We start from the raw sequence: 23722 nt of genomic DNA on the forward strand, positions 1-23722 counted from the left end.
TCAAATGAGCAGCCTCAGCTCCAGAGAAACCTCGGCGAGAGAGTGAAGCAAAGATGCCTTCCAAACACAAACATTCGAGATTATTAGAAGAAAGTGAGGAGGTGGATGAAGAAGTGGAGGAAGCGCCTGAGTTGAAGAAGAGAAGCAGCAAAGGCGAGAAGACTCGGAAGGAAAAAAGTTCAGAGCGTTCCGGCTCCTCGGAAAAAGACAAAAAGAAGAAAAAGACCGAGACTGAGAAGGAGGAAGGTGAGCAGAACAACAACGAGACAACCGCCAAAGAAGACAACAGTGTGGAGGAGAAGAAGAAGAAAAAGAAGAAATCCTCCACGGAGAACCCAGACGAAGCAGACGCTGAGAAGAAAACAAAGAGCAAGAAGAAGAAAACGTCTCACAATGAGGGAGACGAACCCGCCGAGGAAGACTCCAAGAAGAAGAAGAAGAAAAAAACCAAGAAGGGATCGGGCGAAAGTGACGAGGACAAAAAGAAAAAAGGCAAGAAGTCGAAAAACAAGCACGTGGACTATGCCGCCATCTACCAAAGCGAGCTCCTCAACTACCACACCGACTCCTCCGACGGCTACGAGGACGTCTATTACAAGAAGAAAGGTGAGCTCCACTTTGCTAGTCATGAGAAGTCATCAAGTACAAATTTCATCTTTGGAACTAAATTCTCTTCTTCTGGTTCTAGTCTACGAGGTGGTGGCCATCACCGGTGACGTGAAAGGAGCCGGGACGGACGCAAACGTGTTTGTGACGCTTTTCGGGGAGTTTGGTGTTACTCCAAAAGTCCACCTGGCCAGCAAGTGAGCAGATTTTTTTATTTATTTAAATGTATTGATTTAAATGTATTGATTTACATTTTTTCTATTAATTTTTTTAAATTTATTTTACATTCTGGAATCTGTGTGGATCCTCGGAAGTTGAACTAAGAGGTTTTTTTTTTTTTCTTCTTTTTTTGGTTTAGGGTTAGCAACTAGCCAAACTGTTTCTATTTATTCATGTAAAGTAACTAATGACTATTTTCTATTCCCCTTTTGGTCTTTTCAGCACAGAAAAGAGGTACTTTGAAGGTTTCAAATTCTGTTGTTGGCTTGTATTGTGCAGCACTGTATGAGAGAGCACTCCTTGTTTGTTGATTTATTTTGAATTGAATATCATTTTCACATGTTCTCACTGCTGAGCCTTCTGAAAAGAGGCTCGGTTACCTTAGCAACGGGATGCTCTCTTCGATACAGTATTTGGAGTAAGGCGGAACTACGTGACATGGCCGGTCTTCTTCCCAATTCTAGAGGGAATGGAAGAAGACCACGATGTCTCTTTTTTTTTTATACCTTTGCAGACGATCAAATAACTGTCAGGCAGTCGCACATTGATTGACCCGATCGGGTTACCGGGCGGCGCAATCCTGACTTTATTGTCGCCCCATGCGGGATCATGTCGGGCCACACCTTGAGTTGGGCGTACGCGTGACGTGTATTCAGCGAGTTTCACCTTACTCCCATTTGTACCGATAATCGGGTCGCGCCTGTATCGTGTGACTGACACGATACGGTCGGCGGCCAGCGTGCAACCCTTTGGACATTCAGTGGAACTCGGCAGTTGCATGAATTCCAAAGTTTGCTTTTCTTTCTGGAATCACTGTGCTGTTCCGACCTCCCTCACAGCAGATGGCGGATGGAGGGCGCTCGTTCATGTGTGTCGGACAGCCTTCCGTTCTTCCGTACATGACACCGTGCGCTTTAATTATACAAGCCTTGGCTTGGCATGGCTGCTGGCTTGCATGTTGGAGATGCCAGTTCAGGACAGACACAGTGGAGCCTCTGAAGTTCTGCTGAAGAAGGACACTTTAGTGAGATTCACTAGCTTGACTTCAGGGGTTCCACTGTACTGTGTGCAGCCTTTTAAAAATAAATAAATAAAAATCCCCTCAAATATGGTCGTCTCGTTATTATGCTAGCCACAATGCTAACTCCTTCCGTTGCAGAAGCCGGACTGCTTTTGAAAAGAATAAGACGGATGTTTTCCGCATCAAAACGCACAACGTGGGTGCCCTCAAGAAGCTCAGGTGAAGTACAAGTTAGGGCTGGCTGAAAAAGAGATAATAGAAAAAAATTCACGCCGCTATTGATTTCTATGCGTAGGATCGAGCACGACAACACTGGCATGAATGCCAGCTGGTTTTTGGACAGGGTGGTGGTGACCGACATGAGCCGGCCTCACCTGCGCTTCTACTTTGCCTGCAATAACTGGCTGAGCCGCGAGGAAGGCGACAATCTTTTTGTCAGGGACCTGCTGGGCAGCCTCAACCAGATGGACGTCCCCAAACGTGAGGCAAACAGAGTCCTCATATTGAATGTCATGAAACTGTCTCCTTTTCATCATTACAGTAAATAAATACATCGTAAGCGTGTTCACCGCCGACATGAAGGGAAGTGGAACTGACGCCGACGTCTTCCTCAACATCTTTGGAGAGCACGGCGACACGGGTGGGTAAAAACCTTGCTTGACTAACTCACATTCACGTTCATCCTCTTACGACTCGTTGAAGGGGAGCGGCGGCTGGACAGCGACAAGGACAATTTTGAACGCGGCTCGGAGGACAAGTTCACCGTCGAAGCTCCCAACCTGGGCAGGCTGAGGAAGATCACCATCGGCCACAACAACAGAGGTTCATCCGCTGGATGGTTCCTCGATAAGGCACGTGCTATTTCGTTCTGAGCTCCTTAGCTCAATGCTAACAGTTCTCCATTCAGGTTGCAATCGATGACATCGGGAATAAAGGAGTGTACGAGTTCCCCGTCAATCGCTGGTTTGCCATGGATGAAGACGACGGCAAAATCCAGAGAGACGTTCTGGTCGGCTCACTGCAGCCAATGGGTGAGCCAACCGCTCGGCCTCAACCGGAGCGTTTCCGTCATCAAGGATCCTCGCGTCCGAGTCGATGTAACGATTCGATTCCGTCAGGAATCGTGTACAACGTTCAAGTGATGACGGGGGACGTGCGAGGCGCGGGGACCAACTCTAAAATCCACATGGTTATGCACGGCTGCAAGGGCTTAAAGAACAGCGGCAAAATCTTCCTGGAGGGCGGCGCCTTTGAGCGCGGCCTCATCGACATTTTCAACGTGGAGATCTGCGAGCTGATCAGCCCTCTCAGCAGGGTCACCATCGGGCACGACAACGGGGCCGTGGGCGCCGGATGGTACTGCGAGAAGGTACCAGGTGTCTCGCACACTCGTTGCTGAAATGCTCTCATACTTGCTGATTTCTTTTCCAACACTACTAATATATTCTTCACTGAACATTCGTCTTTGACTAAAATGCTCTCACACACACTCGTATACAAAAAAACTTCACGTCACATTTTTTTTCCGCACTCTCTGAAATCTCTCATTCATACATCCTAATTATTTAATAAGATAATTTATTTGCATTTTTTTTTTTCACAATGAGTAAACTAAAAAAAATGTGGTTATTTTCATTTACTGTTTTGATTTATAATTGTATTTACTATTTTTTTTGTTCTTATTTGCAAACAATTCTTGACCAAAATGAACTAATGAATAGTATTTCTAACATTGCTTATTTTACTAATATTTGTCTGTTTCCAGAAATCAAACCAACCCATTGTTTACTCAAATAAAATCGGTATTATTTGTAGGATTTGATGAAATGAATTGATTTTGAAAATAAGAAAAATGAAGCAGGCCATCTGCGTGATCCCAACATTGCTCACCTGTGTACTTGGGTGCCATTTTTCATCGAGGTGGTCATCTACTGTCCATTCACGGGGGTGGAGCAGACATTTCCATGCGGGATGTGGCTGGACGAGGACGAGGGCGACGGTCTCATCGAGAGGGAGCTCTACGAAATGGTTTCTCTTCGTCAGAGGAAACAGAAGAGTGAGTTTCATCGGGGTATAGACCGCTGATGAAATTCTAAAAGTTTAATTACTTACTGGTTTGTGCTACAGAGTACCCCTGGTCCTTGTGGATCTGGACTTCGGACTTAAAGGGCGCGGGTACCGACGCCCAGGTATTTCTGCAGATCTACGGAGAGAACGGCAAATCGGATGAACTCAAACTGGAAAGCAACTCGGATAGTTTTGAACAAGGCCGTCTTGATAAATTCATGGTAATCTCCGGATTATCTATAATCATTGACTGCTGAAATTACTTTGAGTTTTTTTTTTCTTTTTAATCCTTTTAGATTGAATTGCCAAACATTGGACGACTCCTAAAACTGCGCATCTGGCACGAGAAGAGGCATCCGTTTTCTGGCTGGCATTTAGGGAGGGTGAGGGATTTATAGTTCTTGACCAAATTTGGCTTGTCAAAAAATTTCTGTGACTGTTTGCAGATTAGTTTACTGAAGACCCTGACGATGGAGAAATACAAGTTTGAATGCGGCCGTTGGCTGGACATCAACGAAGACGACAACGAGATCGTACGAGAGCTGCCGGCGACGGGAACTCTTTGCGGGGAGCCGCTACCTTGTAGGAAAACGGGTTGTACGACGACCCGCGTTTTAGATTCATTTGAAAATGAACAAGTTTTGATTTTATGGCTTAGTGATGAAGTATCGCATCACCATCTGCACGGGCAACGTCAGCGGCAGCGGCACCGACGCCAGCGTCTTCCTCAATGTCATCGGCGACCTGGGCGACACCGGGGAGAGACTCATGTACATGAGCAAAAATAACGTCAACAAATTCGAAAAGGGCAATGTGAGTAAGCGGTACGGCTAACATGAGCGGCGTTCGGGTCATGTCGGTGCTTTTTTTTTTTTTATTTCCCTTCAGCATGACGAGTTTCTCATCGAAGCCGTGTCCCTGGGCCGCGTCCACCGGGTGCGAGTCGGACACGACGGGCGCGGCGGAGGCTGCGGTTGGTTCCTCGATAAGGTCTTGGTGAGGGAGGAAGGCCAGCCGGAGTCGTCGGCCATCGAGTTCCCGTGTTACAGGAAAGGGGCCCATTTTGTGACTCAATGCATCGTTGTTACCTGAGCTCAGAGCACGTGATGATATTTTCAGTCGACATAAGTGGCAAAATACTTTTTATAAACATACTCGTACATAAAAAAAAAAAAAATGAAGTTATCAAATTAATTCTAGATGAAATATTAACTTTATCGATCAAACGACAAGGTATTAGTTCCATGTCATTACTACTAATTCTCTTGTTCTCCTAACACACCTAAGCCCCATGACCAGCTTTCTGTGTTTCCAAACAAAAGATCCAAAAGACCCGATAAGTGCGGTAAATTGGGCCTGCGCGGGTCAGACGGCTCTCTAGTTGCATGCTATTAAGTTGTTAGGCAGTTGATGGATGGGTCTCACCTTGCAAATAGGCACTAAACGCAGCTGTCTCTTTCGGTAATTCGAGCCCAGCAGCCCAACAGTAGCGCCGGGTTGCATCTGGAAAGTGTCTTGTCTGGTTTCTGTTATTGGGATTGATCATTTAATAGATTGATTGATTGCTTTCCCTCCTCGGGCCAATTATGGTTGAACGAATGCGTCTCCAATCAGGTGGTTAGACCGCAATGAGGATGACGGGCAGATCGTCCGCGAGTTGGTTCCAGCCGGAGAAGGCCTGCGGTTGTTCAGTGAGTACAGTAATCCCACATCGTGACTAACAGACATTTGCAGAATGGGGGCGGAGCCAAGGTTCATCTGGGTTGTTAGCATTTGTTTCAAAATCAATTTATCTGTTGGCTAATTATTTTTTATGGTATCGTTGCGTGATGAGATTCACGGCAGGGGTTGTACTCCCCCCCCCCCCTCCCCCCTTGCAGATGTGAGCTACCACATTGTCATCAAGACGGGTAGCGTGAACGGTGCCAGCTCCGACTCTCGGGTGTTTGTCAAATTGTACGGCGAACGAGGCGACACCGCCAAGATAACCTTGGCAGTCTCGGACAACGACCTGCGGAACTATTTTGAAACCGGTCGCACCGACATCTTTACCATAGAAACTTTTAACATCGGAAAGGTGCGCTCAGAAACATCCACCTCTTTTCTGGGTGCCATCTGAGGTCATGAAAAATGTCAACATTGTCTAACCTGGGCAGATCAACAGACTCCTCATCGGCCACACCAATGAAGGCTTGCGAGCCGGCTGGTTTCTGGACAGTGTTCAAATCTCGGTGCCGGTCCACGGCAAGGAGTACATGTTCCCCAGCCACCGCTGGCTCTGCAAAGACGAGGCTGATGGAAAAGTGGAGGTGGAGATCTATCCCAGCGAGATCCTGGAGATGGAGAAATGTAAATGATCAATGATGTGGAAGAGCGGCGACTTTGCGATGGATGGCGACACATCTCTCTAGCTTACAATCTTATGTTCGCCGATAGTGATCAACTACGAAGTGAGCGTGGTCACAGGGGATGTGCGAACAGCCGGGACCAACGCGAACGTCTTCTGTCAGATTTACGGCGCCGATGGAAAAACAGAAGTTCTTCCCCTGAAGAGCCGCTCCAACAACTTTGAACGCGGTACCACAGAGATCTTCAAGGTCGGTATCGAGTTCTTGTGTTCAATGTGGAAAGTTTATTGACGGTAGCTAGCTACATGAGGACTTCTCCCACCGCTGCTAGATAGAAGCTCAGGATGTGGGCAAGATCTACAAGCTGAGGATCTACCACGACGGCAAGGGCATTGGCGACGGCTGGTTCCTGGAGGCGGTGGACATCAAGCGCCTGACGATGGCCATGGTGCTGGTGGAGGTGAAGCGGGAGGGCACCAAGAAGGATAAGAAGAAAGAAAAGAAGAAGAAGAAGAAAGACGAAGAGGAGGAGGTGGAGATGGTGGAGGAGCTGCAGGAGGTGGTGGAGACGTTCAGCTTCCCTTGCAACCGCTGGCTGGCCAGGGATGAAGAGGACGGCGAGATTGTGGTCGAGCTCTTGACCGATGACGATGAAGATCTTGAGGGTAAACGTAGCGACGGGTACTCGAGGTTACTGAAAACGTCACACGATTATCTTTTTCCACCCGGCAGTGAACTCTTACGACGTGCACGTGTTCACGGGGCATCCGTGGGGGGCGGGGACCGATGCCAAGGTTTACATCAACGTCTATGGCGAAACCGGCGACACAGGCGAGCGGCGCCTTAGGAAGTCTAACAACCTCAATAAATTTGAGAGGGACCAAGTAAGCTAACCTCTGCAGCGACCCTGGAGGTAAAATAAAAAATGCACCTTTTGATTGTGTACGTGTGCGTGACACAAGGAGGACGTGTTCAGCATCACGGCCGTGGACCTGGGCACGCTAAAGAAGCTGAGGATCCGACATGACAACAGCCAGGCCGGGGCGGGCTGGTTCCTGGACAGGGTGGAGATTGTGGACAACAAGGATGACACCACGTAAGTCAATCACAAGAAATAATAGAATATTTTGAGCATGCTGTAAATAGTTTTAAAATAAAAGATCTAAAACGACAACAAACATGACATTAATGCAACAGCACCACCATGTGGCGAGAAATGGTACATACCCATTCAAAGCCGACCTTTCCTATTGGTGTCTTTGAAAGGAAGTCTGGAAGTCAGACACATTTATTAGAACGGTATATAGTAAAAATAGATGATGCAAATAATCTGTGTGCTCTTTATAACCCTTCATCTAATGTATTAAAGCCATAATCATTAGAAAAGAACCTGACCACGCAGGCCACTGTGCTCCAGGTACTTCTTCCCGTGCAAGCGATGGCTGGCGGTGGACGAAGACGACGGGCAGCTGGCCAGGGAGCTGGTCCCCGTGGACGAGGCCTTCATGAAGAAAGGCGACGACGAGGACGATGATGGCGACTCTGAGGCTACGCTGGGCTTGGAGCAGAAAGGTGAGGACATTAGAAATGAAGATGAATATGATACTGAAGTGGGCTTGACATTACAGCCATGTCCACCACGTACACGGTGAGGATAAAAACCGGGGACAAGAAGTACGCCGGGACGGACGCCAATGTTTCTATGACCCTATATGGAACCAAGGATGACACAGGTGGGACGCTTCATTAGCTACACTTTTTCAGCCTATATTGAGCCAAATCAGATATTTTATATCACGGCTCACCAACTAAAATATGCACACACTTGCCTCTGAACTTTATTATTGTCTGAATGCCAGGGATCATAAATTTGAAGGCCTCCAAGACGCACAAGAACAAGTTTGAGCGGGGCATGATCGACGAGTTCACCGTGGAAGCTGTGGACATCGGGCCGCTCAAGAAGTTACGAATTGGACATGACAACCACGGTACAGCCACACAAACTTGGATGTTTTAATTCACATTTGTAGGTATGGGGCAGAGGTAGAGATGAGAATTAGCAATTTCCATTCCTTTACCAGTACTTTGCTTTCTTTCTACGACATAATTGATGTCATTTACATTATATAGTAACCCCCCCCCCCCCCTCCCTCCCTCCATTTTAGGTGTTACATTCCAGATTACCCACCAATAAGTGAAATTCACAATATTGAAAAATTCTGTTTAAATACTCCCTCGGAATGTTTTCAAAGCATTTACAACAGTTCTTAATATTTTTAGGGTCTTGAAACACGCTTTTTAAAAATACAAACGCGTAATATATTGAGCGATAGCAAGAGATAACGAAAATATCAGCCATTTTCGTTTTTTTTCTCGACTAAAACAAACTCCTCATCTCATAATACACCATTTATCATGCCCGAACATGTACCTTAAAAGATGAATTTCGCTCGGTAAGAAGCACAAAGCAGATTTACAGAGGATGCTTCACTAATTGTCAAATTTAAATGGCGCCGAAATACTTCCTGTTGTCATTCTTCTTCTTCTAATTGTATATTGTCTCAAATACCTCTGTCGCCATCTTGTGGCTGACAGTGGGGCTACACTTGATATCAATGAGAGTCATCTGTTAAAAACAAAATGATAATAATACAATGAAAAGCCTGCAAAATGGGAGGACCGTCAAGCTAGAAAAAACAATCCAGTGGGATTTACTGAATTTGATATCATAATAAAAATATTTTTATGATGTTTTGGATTCACCTGTTTTTTGGGTTTGGTCACATTACTGTGAATGTGAGCAGGGGGTGGTTCAGCAGGCTGGTTCCTGGACTGGGTGGAGATTGATGCTCCTTCGCTGGGGCAGAAACTTCGATTCCAGTGCGGCCGCTGGTTGGACAAAGGCGAGGACGACGGCGCCATCTCCAGAGATCTTTTTCCGAATCCTCTCCAAACAGAACTTTACACACCATGTAAGATTGCCGCTGATAAATGTTCCTCCATTAGCGGTGCTAGAGAGGGGGCTGCTGGGCCACGATCACCCACTGAGGAAAAAAACCAAATATTTAATTTTTTGTTTCTTTCTAGTTGTCCCCTACGAGATCAAAATTTTCACGGGTGATGTTTTCGGAGCGGGCACGGATGCAGACGTGTTTGTTGTCCTGTATGGAAGAGACGCCATGTGCACGCAGCAGAAGCGGCTGTGCGTCAACAAGAGGGAGAGGATCATGTACTTTGAGAGGGGAGCCGAGGACATGTTCATTGTGGAGGTACGCTGATACTGAAATCATCACCATATCGTGGAAATCCGAAGTTTACATTATATTTACATTTGCTCACTGAAGCTGGAGGACGTTGGGGAGGTCATTGAGAAGATCCGCATCGGTCACGATAATCGCGGCGTCAACCCAGGCTGGTACCTGGACCGAGTGGAGATCCGACGCCTGCTAAAGAAGGGGAAGGTGCGGTCCGGATCCCGTAACGGTACTTAACGCATCTCACTGAGGGACCAACTTGTGTCGCAGGGCTCGGAGACGGTCATCTTCCCGTGTGAGCGCTGGCTCGCCAAGTCGGAGGACGATGGGGAGACTGTGAGGGAACTGGTGCCCTCTGACATCATCACCGAGAAGCTGGCACGGGACGGGAGTTTGAAGATCACTGAGGTGGAGGTGGAGGACGCCCTGGAGAGTACGATAAACACACCGCAAGACCGTTAGCATATTTTCAATCTTCTGATTGACGTGTGTGGTCTTCATTTGACCTCAGCACATACGTACAAAGTGTCCGTGATGACCGGCGACATGTACGGGGCGGGCACCGACGCCAACGTGTTCCTCACCATCTACGGCGACCTGGGTGATACTGGCGAGAGGAAGCTCAGCAAGTCGGAGACCAACAGCAACAAATTTGAGAGAGGATCCGTAAGGAAACAACGACAATGAAGAAGACAAATAAACAAAGTTGAGGCAGTGAAAGTTCTCGTTTTCACAGGTGGATAAGTTCACCATCGAGGCTGTGGATCTGGGGCAGGTGTTCAAGATCAAGATCCGCCATGATAACAGCATGATGAGCCCAGACTGGTACCTGGACCAGGTGGAGGTTCTCGACGTGGACACAGAGGAGGTCTTCCTTTTCTTGTGCGAACGGTGGCTGTCCAGGAAGAGGGAGGACCGCCGCATCCAGAGAGTTTTCTACATTAAGGTAATTTCGAGTTTCCGAGAGAGAAGTCATCTACTCAACGTACGGTTCTTTCAGGGCTACGAGGGGGTCCGAGAGAACCTGAGTATCAAGAAGTCAACCTTGAAGAGCGTCGACAACAACATGAACAAAAAGAGCAAAAAGAAGGAAGAGGAGGTCGAGGAACTCCCTGGTAAGGAACGTCAGTATTCCCACGAAAGACCTCCAGATGTTAAGCAGAACTTTCCCACGCAGTCATACCGTACCACATCACACTGTGCACCGGGCTGGAGCGAGACGCCGGAACCACCAGCAGGGCCTACGTGATTATTATCGGAGCCAATCACAGCCGGACGGATAGATTGTGGTTGGATCCGCCGGATGGGAGGAAGGGCCTCCAGGCCGGATCTATGGAGAGCTTCGAGTGCTACGGCTCAGACGTGTGGGAGATCAAAAAGGTCGAGGTGAGGGTCAACCCATCGTTTAATCGAGAATCCTAAAACCGAGACCACGACCTGAAATCTTCTCGCAGCTCGGCCATGACGGTGCCACTCCCGAGAGCTGCTGGTTGGTAGATGAGCTCTCCGTTGCCGTGCCAACCAAAGGGGTTAAATTTATCTTTGCTTGCGCATGCTGGCTGGCCAAAGATCGCGGTGACGGCCTGACCGCCAGAGTTTTCAACATTCTGGATGCAGAAGCCGTTTCCATTTCCCAGAAAGTACGCAACAACTTCTGACATTCAAAAATTAATTCTGTATCGAAAGATCTGAAGAGTCGTGGTCCTCTCACAGGTCATTTATGAAGTGACTGTGGTCACGGGGGATGTCCAAAACGCAGGAACAGACACCAAGATCTTCATGACTGTTTTTGGTGCCAACGGCAGTACTGAGGAAATGTTGCTGCGGAAGAATGAGGACAGGTGAGACCCCAGAATGAAACGTCCAGTTAGAAGGTATCGTGGGAGTCATTTTTTTACCTGCAAATTGAGTTCCTCCACTGATTTTTAGGTTTGAGCGTGGTCAGGAGGACACCTTTAACATGGAGATAGATGACATCGCTCCTCTCAGGAAGATGAGGCTACGTATTGACGGCTCAGGCAGCAGACCGGATTGGTTCCTTGATACGGTTGGTCCACCATGAAAACCTTAGCCAGGTTCTCCATCTGAGCTTCTTATCAAACGACGGACTTCTGCAGGTGACCATGAACAACCTGACCACGGGGGAGGTGTCTGTGTTCACCTATGAGGAGTGGCTGTCCAGGACATGTGGACCCCAAAGGACCATGATTTGCGAGATGGCTGCAGTGGTGGATGAGGAGACCATGGTGGAGCTCACCACTTATGTGGTTCAGGTCAAGACTGGAGATGTCACAGGTGTGTCTTCATAGTTAATGTCATGGCAAGGGTGACAATAGCCATTTCAGATGATGTCTCCAGATTAGAGCTTTTCATCTCTCTATTTATGAAACGGAGTCTTTGTTTTTGGTGACTTTCCATCACTGTTGCTAATCAATACAACAGTTTGACCTCAAGTGCAGCATTGTGACCTCGGGTAGCCGCTGCAAACCCGAGACGCAGTCCCGCCTCGCTAATGAGCGAGGCTGGTGAAGCATCGCGTAGGCGATACACAGCATCATTTAATGGCCTCCTCCGGGATCTTCATCACGATGTGACGATGTGAGAGGTCGAGACACATCTGTTAAGATCACTTAAAGCAAGACGGGAAACGATTCAGACAGAACGCTGGCATTTGACTCTCCAGTCTTCTTCTTCAAAGTCTCTTGCCAAAGCAATGAATAATTCATGATGAGAATTTAATGCTGTGAGGCAGACTCTTTCTCGCCTCACCTCACCAATCAATTAATTGGTCCATAGGTGTCAGTTTGGCTCGGATTCAGTGTCTCGTCTCCTTCAGGGGCCGGTACCGACGCCAATGTTTGGATCATTATTTTCGGCGAGAACGGCGACACAGGGACTTTGGCGTTGAAAGAGTGCAACAAGTCCAACAAGTTTGAGCGAAAGCAGATGGATACCTTCCGATTTGTAGACATCTTGAGCCTGGGTGACCTTTCCAAAGTCCGAGTGTGGCACGACAACACAGGTTAGAAAAAGACGCCGACTCACTTGAGGTGGACGTCTCATCTTCTGGCTTTGCATGCAGGCCTCGCTCCAGGATGGCAATTGGACTACATCGACGTGAAGGACGAACTCATGGACAAGACCTTCCGCTTTCCCTGCGACCGCTGGCTCGCCAAAAACGACGGCGACGGACAGATCATGAGGGAGTTGCCGTGCGCTAACAACGAATACTTGGACCTTGACGAGAAAACCAGTAAGACTTTTTTTCCCATGACGTCATTCAATGTTACTTATCTTTCCTTCGCTCTCCCAAAGAGTACGAAATTTGCGTCACCACTGGAGACACGGCAGAGGCGGAAACCAAGGAGAACGTTTGGATCGTGTTGGAGGGGAGGAAGGGTCGATCAAAGGAGTTCTCAATGGAGAACTCTTCGAAGAAGAGGAGGTTTTTACGGTAACATATGAATAAAGTTATTTGGGTTGTTAGATGGACCATACCACTGCACTTTTTTTTTTAGGGGAAACGTTGACAGATTTGAGTTTACATCCAAGAACCTGGGCGACATTGTCAGCATCTGCGTTGGCCACATATCCAAGGATGGGAAGAAAGTCAAGGAGGAGCTTCACTGGCACGCGGAGGAGGTGGTGGTCACGGAAAGAGAGCTGGGCAACAAGTAAGGTCCACGTTTGGAAAGGCTAATTTGGTGGGACGAATATTAGAATATTTCTCTTTAGGTACATCTTCCATTGTGACGCCCTCGTCCCGTTGTCGGCCAAGAGGGACGACTTCTTGACCTTCGAGTGCACCAAGGCCATCGAGAGCTTCGCCAGCAAGGCCCGAAGCCTGGTGCCCGTCAAGTACGAGATCATCGTCATCACGGGCGACGGGAAGGGAGCTGGCACCGACGCCAACGTCTCCATCACCGTCTTCGGCTCCAACGGTGATTCGGGTCGGCGGCAGCTGCGGCAGAAGTTCCGGAACCTCTTTGAGCGGGAGCAGACGGATCGCTTCCTGTTGGAGATGCTGGATATGGGAGAGTTGCAGAAGGTGAGAGTGGAGCATGATAACTCGGGTCTGCATCCTGGTTGGCTGCTGGATCGCGTGGAAGTCACCAACACCGCCAATGGCGTCACCACCATTTTCCTGTGCGGGAAGTGGCTGGACACTAAAAGGGCTGACGGGCAGATCGTCAGAGTCCTCTACCCCAAATACTGAACAGCTAAATTCACAAGGGGGGGGTGAGTATGGCGTAATTGTTTCATTCAGCCAACTGAGTATTTAGCAATGGGGGGTCGGATTGTTTTTCTTCTGTAAAGTTTTTCACGGACATTTGTTTACATTGGGAAATGTGACAAAAATTTACTTTTTTATTATTTTTTGTTTGGTCAGAAAAAAAAAAAAAAACGTATGTGCCAATTTTTTTGAAGCCCAAAGTCTCCAAAAGAGTTTCACTTGCTTTGCTGGATTGTTGAGTTTTGTATATGTCATTAAAAAAATTTGGATTTTAAGGCTTTTATTCCACATGTGAGTCATTAAAAAACAAATCAAAAAGTTGCAAGAATAAACAATTTTTAACATCAATATTAGGATTTATTCTTGAAAGAATAATTATTTTAATGTAAGATAACAAGCATTTAATTTTAGAATGGATTTTTTTTTTTTTTTATAATAATTTGATTAAGTAGAAACATGATTCACATTTGACAACTTGGTTCTTTCCGCATTTTATTACAAAAAGAGCACATACAAAAAGATAATGTACAAGCCATGAAACAATTTTAAAACAAAAAACAAAAAAAGTTTGGGTTTAGCAATGCCACTTTTGAAATCATCATCATTAGTAGTAGAATAAATAAGGTACAAAAAAATTCCACCACGCGTGAATCTAACACGTATTTGCAATATGTTCGTCCACGTCGCACACACTCGTCACCGTTAATGCGGTATTGCTTTAATATTCATGATAAATAGTTCTATTTTCAGATAAAATATCCCATATTGAAAAACATTGCGCAGTCACGGCTAAAACAGCAGATTGATCCGATTTATACACACACACAAAAATAGCGGCAGCCCTTTCACTGGCACTCTTCTTTTCGGGCGAGATATTTCCGTGCGTTGTTTGCATTCAAGCAACATAAAGAAAACCTATTTTACGGGAAAAAAAAAATATATTTGTAAAGTCAATCTCAAGCCATTGAATCAGTGCATTGAAACCTGAGAAAACATGCAGTTGTGCTTTAAAAACCTTCCGTACACTGTCAAAGGAAACTAAGAGGAAGGATGATGGAAATTAAAAAATAAATAAATGAATAGTGCCTTTTTTATTTTTTTATTATTATTATTTTGTGAGGCACTGTTTTACACTGAAAAGTGTTTAAGTGGAGAAAAAAAAAAATACAGTAATGTTAATAAGCACAGAGGTGCCAGTGAGAGGGTTCCCTTATCAGAACAGTGCCGAAAAAAAAACAAAAAACGAAATAATAAGAACCAGTCAACTCCATTGCAGTTTGTCCACTAAATATTATGTCACAGCATTGGCAAGTGTTGCATGGGATGGAATGTCAGCGATATCCACAGCACCACTGGAAGATGATAGGGGAGGCTTTAACGGAGAGCAGCAGCAGCAGTGCTAACAGTAATAATAATAATATTTTTTTCCTTTTTGTAAATATTTCCTTAGTATTCCCATACAGCTGCATGCAAAGCACTGGAAACAATGCAGAAGATGAGGTAATCGTTTCTTTTCAATTTAATGTGTGTGTGTCTAAATAAATAAAATGATAAAAAAAAAAATTTAAATAGCCACTGTATCTACAGTTAGTAATAAATTATGATTGTTAAATACTTAAGGCATCTCAATGGACAACACCCTGTGTAAACTATGAACACTTCGTCATCACAGGCGGAGGCAGTGTCGACACTGGCAGTGCACAAGACGGAAAAAAAATCAACGTAAAAAATTAATCACAATCACAGTGCGTAAAGGGCGTTGTCACGTTTGAATGAGAATTCATTGTGTCGTTGTTTGTGCACTGTGAGAGAGAGGCTGCCTCCGTCGCACGTCACATTCTACAGCGATACAGCATAGCAACCGGCGTAGCAACCACAAGGGAAAGGGAGGGGCGGGTCGATCGCACAAAAAAGTCACGCACTCAAGTAGGAGCCAATAAAAAGCCTGTGCTTGTTCTTTAGCTCTGAAATAATAAAGGACGCCATCTTTGTAGTTTTAAGCTGCCGGGACCACAAACGCATGCAGTTTTCATTCGGAAAAGCTAACAAGGACAGCGCTAAAGCTTCCCACATACTACTACTACTAATACTAGTATACTCCAACAGTGCATGATAGCGTCCATTTTATTTTTTTTTGGCTTTGTGATGTAATAAGTTGAAGCATCCCGTAATTCACGTTTACCGGAAGCGTTGTGCTAATGTTGCGCGACAGGGCAAGCACACATGCGGCGTTTGTTTGGCAGCTCCAGTTGCAAAACAGGGTGGCCGAAAACTTTCCATGGGAAGCTGAGCTGAGGAATAACAGAAAATAAATATCATAAAACTAAAATACAGTTGATGCTAATCGAATAATTTCACAGGTGAGTTATTTTTAGAATCGTAGCTAACTAGTAGCCAATTATTCCCATGGAAAGGTTCGACTTAGTTTGAACTGTGGCGATTCACCGACTCAGCGGCCGGCAGTGTCGATCGACACAAGCGTATTGCAAAACGTCAAAGCTGCACGATAGCTTTAAAAACACGCCACAGATGGCGCTCGGGGGCGCCCCCAACCCCGAAGGAGGCGGTGGCGCGCCTCGCGTGCTTGCTGCTACTCTACGATCATAAAAGGTAAACACGGCATTTTTGTGTTCCAGGAAGAAGGAAAAAGAGAGAAGAAAGAGTCAGAGAGACAGTCAGCTCGCAATGGGACGTTAAGTCATGGCTTTAAGGACATGCTACACGGCTCAGAGGCGCCTACACTACACCATTGGTTCTCAAACTGGAGTCCTCGGGCCCCGCGAGCTGTAACGTGGGCATCTGGAAAATAATTCATAATAAGACTTAGATTTATTTCCACTTTACAGGGACTTAATTATAATATTTTGCCTTGACGTTGGAAAAATATGACTTAATTCTCATTAACTTTTTATCTCCTTGAGAAAATGTTTTTCTTGTAAAGATGACTATTTTTTCAATAAAAAAAAACAATACAATTTAATTCTCATAACAATTATTTTTCCCTAGAGAAAACATTATTGTAATATTATAACCACCCTCGAAAATAGGTAACTTTTTAATTCCTATGACATTTAGGGGTACAAATTATGTTTAGTATTAAGATTGGGTTACAAAACAAATCCCTGGACCCAAAAAGTTTGAGAACCCCTGCACCACACCACCACGGTCACCACGTAAAACCAGCAAGCTACAATGAAACCCTGTGTACACGACTTGTTAGTGTGTGCAGATGTGCTTGTGTTCTATAGAAAGAGAGAAAAGGGGGGGGGGGAGGGGGGGAGGCGCGAGAAGAGAGATAGAGTTCTCTTGTACTTCTACTCCCTGGCTTGGCTCAGTAAAGCGAGAGTCCAAAAGAAAAAAAGTCACATCAAAAATCAGGAGACATTTGGCAAAAGCACCCGTGGTTGGGGGAGGGGGGGGGTATGAGAAGAGGAGGAGGAGGATGGAAGAAAGCAGTGGTAGGAAACGGCGTGGGGGCGAAAAATCTCATCAGCTGTCGGGGTTCAGCTGCGTCTCAATGTCAACTCGACAGATTGGACATTTCCTGCTGGTCGCCAGCCATTGGTCCACGCAGCCTTGGTGGAAGAGATGCATGCAGGGTAACCTCCTGTGGGACACAAGGACGAGGAGCGGAGGGTGTTCACTTACTTTGGCTTACTTTAGTTTTGCCCTGTCAGGCGTAAGGACATCATCAATCCTAGAGACAGCTGAGGATGCACACATATGTCGCAACCCGAGCCCTGGCTGCTACAACCCCCTCACTTAAAAATTCTACTTGGACCCTCCGTTACAAAATAATGTGAAATGAAATGATTATTTTCGAGTGTCTAGAACGGATTAAATGGATTTACATTTATTTCTAATGGGAATTATTGCTTCGGTTTTTGTACGATTGTTTGAGCCTAACTTTTTGGAACGGATTCACGCTTGCCAACAACGACAAAATAATGTATATTTTCGATAACCAGCTGACCTGACGTCCTCGCCGTCCTCCAGCATGGACAAGCAGATGGTGCACTTCTCATCCACGTCCGTCTCCTCTTCCTCCCCACCGAGCTTCAGCTGCAAGGGCTTCCTCTGTTTCAGGAGCAGAGGGTTAAAATCCAAAGGGCCTTCCATGAGGCGTCAATTGTTACCTTTTTGTATTTGTGCGGAAAGGTGAAGCGCTCGATGGTGGTCTGCACTGCGCCTCGATTAACGCTGCCTAGCCGGTCCTCCAACTGAAGCAGCTCCTGGAATAAAAACAATACACATGTTTAATTTGTCAACTTTTTTTTTTTAAGACTTTCTTTTTTTACCTCGTAGCTCTCCCGCACGGCAGTAGCATGCCTGGAGGGGTTCAAACTCTGCAGTGCCAACAGGTGCAGTTGGGGGTATGGGTAGTTTCTGATTTCATGCACAACCTAGCAAAAAAAAAAAAAAAAAAGGCTAGTTTTCAATCTTTCCCAGAATGGTGAAGGCTGGCCGAATCAGGGTTAAGTACAAACCACTTGTGCAGAGGACGTGTTCCTGGGAAAGTGATGCATTCGGGGAGAGGCCAGGTAGTGCTGGTAGTGCTGCGGCAGCTGCTGCAGGTGGTACTGGTGGTGAGGGAGGCCGGCGTCGACGCTGAGATCCCTGCCAGGTAGACAGACGGTGCCGTTAAGTCGCCGCGACGTGACAGACGAGATCACTTTAAGATCCTGACTCACCAGTCGGTGCCTTCGGCCAGGTATCTGGGCTGCTGCAGGGCGTGGAGGGGCGGGGAGTACTCGTAAGCCGAGCGGAGACGGTGAGGGTTGAGGGGAACTCGTTCTTGGGTCCTTCTGTGGGCGATGGGTTTGTAAATATTAGTCTTGTTTTGTAGTCGAACTATTTTTTCTCTCTCTGCAAATCACCTGGAGTGTGGGAGAATCCGGCGGTGCTGCGCTTCTAGAAGCTGCTGCTGGATGAGGTATTGCTGGTGTAAGGCCTGAGGTAGGAACGGAGGCCCCGACACGTCCTGGAACTGTGGGCCGGCAGGCAGGGCAGCGAGGGGTTGATGGTGCCCGGGAGGGAGGTGGGCGGCCAGGCCCGTCTGAGCGGGCTGGCCGGCGTGTCCTAAAGGGAACTCGGCCGAGATGGGCGCCTGCGGGGCGCCCAGGTGAAAATGTCGGCAGGAGGTAGCATGGCTGTGTTGGTGCCTGGTGAAGTGTGCACCTGCGTGGTCAGAAAAGATCCAATTTTTTTTTTTTTTTTTTTTTAAACAAACCACCGAGGCGGCGGGCTGAAAGTAGTCCCACTGAACCCTAGGAGAGAACAAATGACTTCCAAGTAGCTCACTCCTCTGCCTGCTGTTGCGGAATGAGACGCGGGAGTCTGGTTGTCATGGCGACATAAAAAGCAAAAATACTCATCATCATAAAGTGCATTATTGGATTCAATCCAACCCATCATTTCCAGCAATTTATAGTGAGGTCAGATGGCTCCTATTGCCATTCATTCATAAATTAGCCCCTTAAATGGTAAACAAAGAGATCTTAATATTCCTCTGAGCAAGTGGAGCAGAAATGTCAGACTTTGTTTTGTTGATTGACTAAAAAGGCAGAGCGCTACGCTGGCGTAAGGGCATGTAAATATCAAACCGTTTGTCTCCGGGTATGAATATTTGACATATTGCAGTGGTGCCTGCAGTAACGAGGCCTGTTATACTTTCATCCCCGGCTTGGATCTGATTGGCGCCGAGTACTCCCCCCCCACCACCACCACCACCACCATCCTACGGCGTGTCCTCACTTGACTGACTTCCCGAAAACTCCGCCCACGTACGATTGCAGCAGTCTGACATGTAGAGCCCACCACTCTAAAAGCAGCCCCCCCACAACCCCCTACTCCCTGCTGCTCCCATCACTGCAACTACACAATCACACCTCCTCTCTCCTCAGCCTAATCCCGTCTGCTGTCTGCTGCAGTGCTATCCCATCATGCAACGCTCTCTCGGCCAGTGTGGATGTGTGTCATCACATAGGCGCAAATTAACTCTTATTGACAGTACATGCATGTGAGCAGAATGTAATAAATAAAATGCCATTTTTAATATTTCTGTGTTGGCATGACAACCACTGGCGGAGTAAGAGGGGGACTGCAGGGGCATTTCCCCCTCCACCACCACCCTGTGGGGAACATAAAATGAATTTTTTTTTTTTTGGTAGCATTTTTTATTTATTTATTCTGTTTTACGGACCCCGTGAGATATTTATTGCCCCCCCCCCGCCCAAGGAAAAAACATCCTAGCTCCGCCAGTGGTGGCAATTAAAATGACTGGAACAAAAGTATAGTCAAAAAGTCAATTAAGTCAGAAGTTCCACAGTAAAATTTGGCTGTAATTTCTATTTCTGTTGTTTCCCCATGAGGAATCATTAATAAATCATATCCGAGGTCAATTGTATTAAATTAGACTTTCCACTGTAAAAAAAAATGACCTATTCCAAGTATGTGCGGCAGCGAGTTGCATCGACTGTCGGGGACAGCTGAGAAATGGCAGCACATAAAGAGTGAGGGGAAATGTCTCAGTGACAGCACAGTGTGGAGGGAGGAGGACGAGGGAGGTGGGGGTGGGGGGGTAAAAGGGCAGTGTAAAAGGGGGGGGGGGGCGAGCGACATGGAAAAATCAGCAAAAAGCACACTGAAGGTTAGGAAGAAAACTAGAGTCTTTATTGGAAAATATTAGTATAAAAATAGGCGTGGCACTGTGAGATAATAAAAAAATGAGATCGTCATTTGCTCCTGCATAAGCACAATAATACCATGCAAATAAAAGAGGCGACCATGCTTCTCTGGAGGGTTAACACGACAGAAGCAGCATCCAATGAGTAGATGTGTATGCTTTTTACAGCACAGTTCAGTACAGCTGGGACATTTCTACACAAAAAGAGTACATAGGAATATGCTCTTCCATGTGGAGAAAAGGAAAATGAGCATGCATTTTAGGAGCTAGTCATACAACAACATGAGGAAGAAAAAAAAAAAAAAGGACATTTTGATTCTAATTCTTGTTTTCCAAAAGGAGCGCTACAGCAGTGCAGGATACACATCCCTGTAAAATGGATAGCATTGTGACGCAGGCTGAAATACTGGAGAGGGATTGGACGTGCCAATTTAATGTGGGAACTGAAGGGGGAATGTACGGGAATGTTGGAGATACACACGCCCACCCAGACACAATGTTGGATAATAAAGCTCAGTTTTGATTGACACTGCCAAATAATTATTAATCTAGCAGGATTTTGTAAGACTTGTTTTCACAATTATGTCATAAAGTGGTTTAATTATATGTGCTGAAGATGCTAAAAAATAAATGACTGTTTTTGCTGAATTTTTGGGTAAAAGGAGTCACTAAATATAGGTGAGATCTAAAGTTTGAAGCGGTCTAACTTTGGTATCTAGGCAGAGTTCATAGGGCACAATCATAAGTGCCCCGTAAGGCTGATTTGGAAAAAAGGAAAACACTGCAGCTTCTGAAATTAAACTGAATAAATATTTCATTTTTGCCTGGCTACTTGCTACTAGGCAGAGTTGTGAAATCTTTCGTAAATTCCAGATTAACGACAATCAATACTTCTGTTTCAATCAAAAGTGAGCATTATTATCTTCGCAGGGCAGATTGCACCCGCTGGAAAAACACCAATCAAACACACTTGACCTTGCTCGGTTTAATTTTTTTTTTTTTAGAGGGAGGGGCCGAGTGCAATTTTGGACGATGGCCAGCTCGATCAAGCCCTCTTGACTGTTGGCTGTGATCGAAGCCTCGTTTGGAGAAGGGAGGAGGAAACGGGAAGTGATGTTATCGTGGGGTGAGTGTCAAAATGTATCCACTTTACAGAAATTTACAGCAGAATGTCATCTACCAACACATAAAATGGAAGAATCACAATGTCTAGTAGCAGTAGAGATAGCATGGGTTACTCACTAAAAATACTTGTGGAAATAAGACTCTATACAAGAAGGTGTTATTCTTTAGTTACTACCCAGGCATATATGGGCCACACAATATTATGACTTTAATCTAAAAAAAAAAAAAAAAAAGCTTTTTTTCCCCCTCAACTATATTGTCTATCATCATTACACTAACTTTATTCTCCCCAAAAATTCTAATAAATATACAAATTCGTTTTCGGAATACTGTGACAATTTTTTTAACTCTCTTTCAGAATTCTTTTTAATTTATTTTTGTTTTCGTGTGACATTACTTTATTCTACTTTTGCCTTAAATTTTGAAGTTACAGCTTTTTCTCAACAATATCCATACAATTTTATTCTAGAAAATCTACAATTTTTTGAAAATATTCAAATTTACTTTTGCAAAGACAAAAATAAAAATACCCTTTTCTCTCACTGTAACCCATCACAGCTTTGTTCTAATAATGTAAATATCTAAAATAATGTTTTAGTATCTCGACAATTCCGAATCCTATCATATCCTTGTAAAGTTTTGTCTTTATTCTCATAATATTCAATTTTGTAGCATACACTTATTTGTTTTTATTTTTTCGTGTGGCCCAAATACTCCTTGGTAAACACAACACAGAGGGCATGAGTGAATTTTTCGTTTTGGTGTTTTGCCAATGTTGTCTTCAGATGGAAGAGGAAATGTGGAAGGAGCAAATAGAAAAGAAGGAGTAACAAGATGAAGGATAGGTAGAATATTTTGCCCACCACAAGACCAGATAGATGCAGATAGAAAAAAAACAGGCAGAGGCTATACACGGGCAGACAGCAGCAGATGATCGTTAGCTACACAATGGAGAGGAGAGGGGACACAAAGGTCTGAGAAATGCGGAATGTGGAGCCAGCCTCGATACTATGGAACAGGGAAAAAAAGAAAACACAAATAAAAGCACAATGAAATCATCGGTGCCACACTAGTATGCATGTAGTAGTATCAGCAGCAGCGGTAGTAGTAGAAAGATTAGATGACGAAGGCCTTCCATTTTTGACGTTTTACTTGACATTCCAAAAGGATGATCATATTATTTTTTCTCGATTTCCATAAGCTAAAAGATGCGAGTAAACGCCGGCGGTGAACCGATGCACACACGTACGTCACTCGTCATATTGAGTGAGTCGGCTCTGATTATTAAAATATTCACGTCGTAGTGCTGACGTTGATGTATAAATCGCAAAGTGAGGAGGAAAATCGGGTTGACAGGTGCAGCCATCCGTGGCTTTTATATGAAAAAGAAAAAAAAAATATTCAAATGAGTATTTTTGCTTTGTACGACTGCATAGAAATGACGTGCGCTAGTTAGCAACGCGGCTAATGTTAGCGATGCTCGCTCGGTAGCAGGTGTCAGCTGTGTTCATTATTTCAGCGTCGAAAATATTTTTCCCCTTTTAAATATTTGAACGAAAGTAATAAAGATGCTCGTACCTCTATTTCTAACCGATCCGAAGACGGGGAGAACCAGATATCCGACATGGACTAACACCATCCTGCGTCCTCCTTTGTTGAGCCCAGGCAGACAGATGGTCCATGGAAGTGATCCCCTCCAGTCGCCCCCCTTTGCCTGAACGTGAGGCTCAAACGAACACACGCAGACCCCCACCCCGAAAAACAAGCCGTCGTCCAATCACGGAACCCAGCAGCCAGCACAGAAGCAAGAACCGGACCACAACAACGCCCCTCTTTAGACTTTTTTTTCATCCGGCTAAACCAATCAGCATACTCCGTTTAGTCCTCGGTTAACGACGAAGTTCCGTTGTTCGTACGATGGCGACGTAACTCGAATGTGTGCCAAAATAGTGGAAACCTCGTCATTACAGGCAATAAACCTTTCTTTTGCAAGTGAAACCTACATAAACTATCTTCAGAAATATATTGTTTGCATAATTGTGTTCGGTCGCAAAAAAAAATCTAATTTTATTTCATAAAATTTACCGTTTTAAATAAAATTTCCTTATTGTGACAAGTTAAAATAAAGTCGATGCAACTTCTACTTTATAGCATGTAACAACT

At 45.4% G+C, this 23722-nt stretch overlaps 2 protein-coding genes across 2 annotated transcripts; one reads left to right on the forward strand and one right to left on the reverse strand.

The window, feature by feature from the left end:
- The first annotated feature begins 53 nt into the window (after positions 1-53).
- LOC133163757 (lipoxygenase homology domain-containing protein 1-like) lies at positions 54-13731 on the forward strand. Its single transcript, XM_061293974.1, has 42 exons — positions 54-606; positions 689-803; positions 1985-2065; positions 2142-2326; positions 2388-2486; positions 2549-2697; positions 2754-2877; positions 2965-3215; positions 3767-3902; positions 3974-4134; positions 4210-4296; positions 4360-4510; positions 4572-4726; positions 4802-4957; positions 5523-5604; positions 5794-5990; positions 6070-6262; positions 6350-6510; positions 6593-6721; positions 6791-6926; positions 6994-7145; positions 7224-7357; positions 7679-7833; positions 7890-7994; positions 8121-8249; positions 9066-9233; positions 9349-9530; positions 9606-9722; positions 9786-9948; positions 10027-10181; positions 10252-10461; positions 10516-10630; positions 10693-10901; positions 10970-11155; positions 11229-11356; positions 11445-11562; positions 11633-11810; positions 12352-12537; positions 12598-12768; positions 12831-12969; positions 13034-13189; positions 13251-13731. Exons 1-42 carry the CDS (start codon positions 54-56, stop codon positions 13729-13731), a joined length of 7038 nt encoding a protein of 2345 aa, XP_061149958.1.
- Positions 13732-14228: 497 nt separating this feature from the next.
- ark2ca (arkadia (RNF111) C-terminal like ring finger ubiquitin ligase 2Ca) lies at positions 14229-23466 on the reverse strand. Its single transcript, XM_061293841.1, has 8 exons — positions 23138-23466; positions 18627-18927; positions 18441-18554; positions 18237-18366; positions 18048-18152; positions 17886-17981; positions 17723-17826; positions 14229-17356 (listed from the first exon to the last, which is right to left on the reverse strand). Exons 1-8 carry the CDS (start codon positions 23196-23198, stop codon positions 17239-17241), a joined length of 1029 nt encoding a protein of 342 aa, XP_061149825.1. The 5' UTR covers positions 23199-23466; the 3' UTR covers positions 14229-17238.
- Positions 23467-23722: the final 256 nt, after the last annotated feature.

Source organism: Syngnathus typhle, linkage group LG12, assembly GCF_033458585.1.
Source record: "Syngnathus typhle isolate RoL2023-S1 ecotype Sweden linkage group LG12, RoL_Styp_1.0, whole genome shotgun sequence".
Lineage (NCBI taxonomy): Eukaryota > Metazoa > Chordata > Actinopteri > Syngnathiformes > Syngnathidae > Syngnathus > Syngnathus typhle.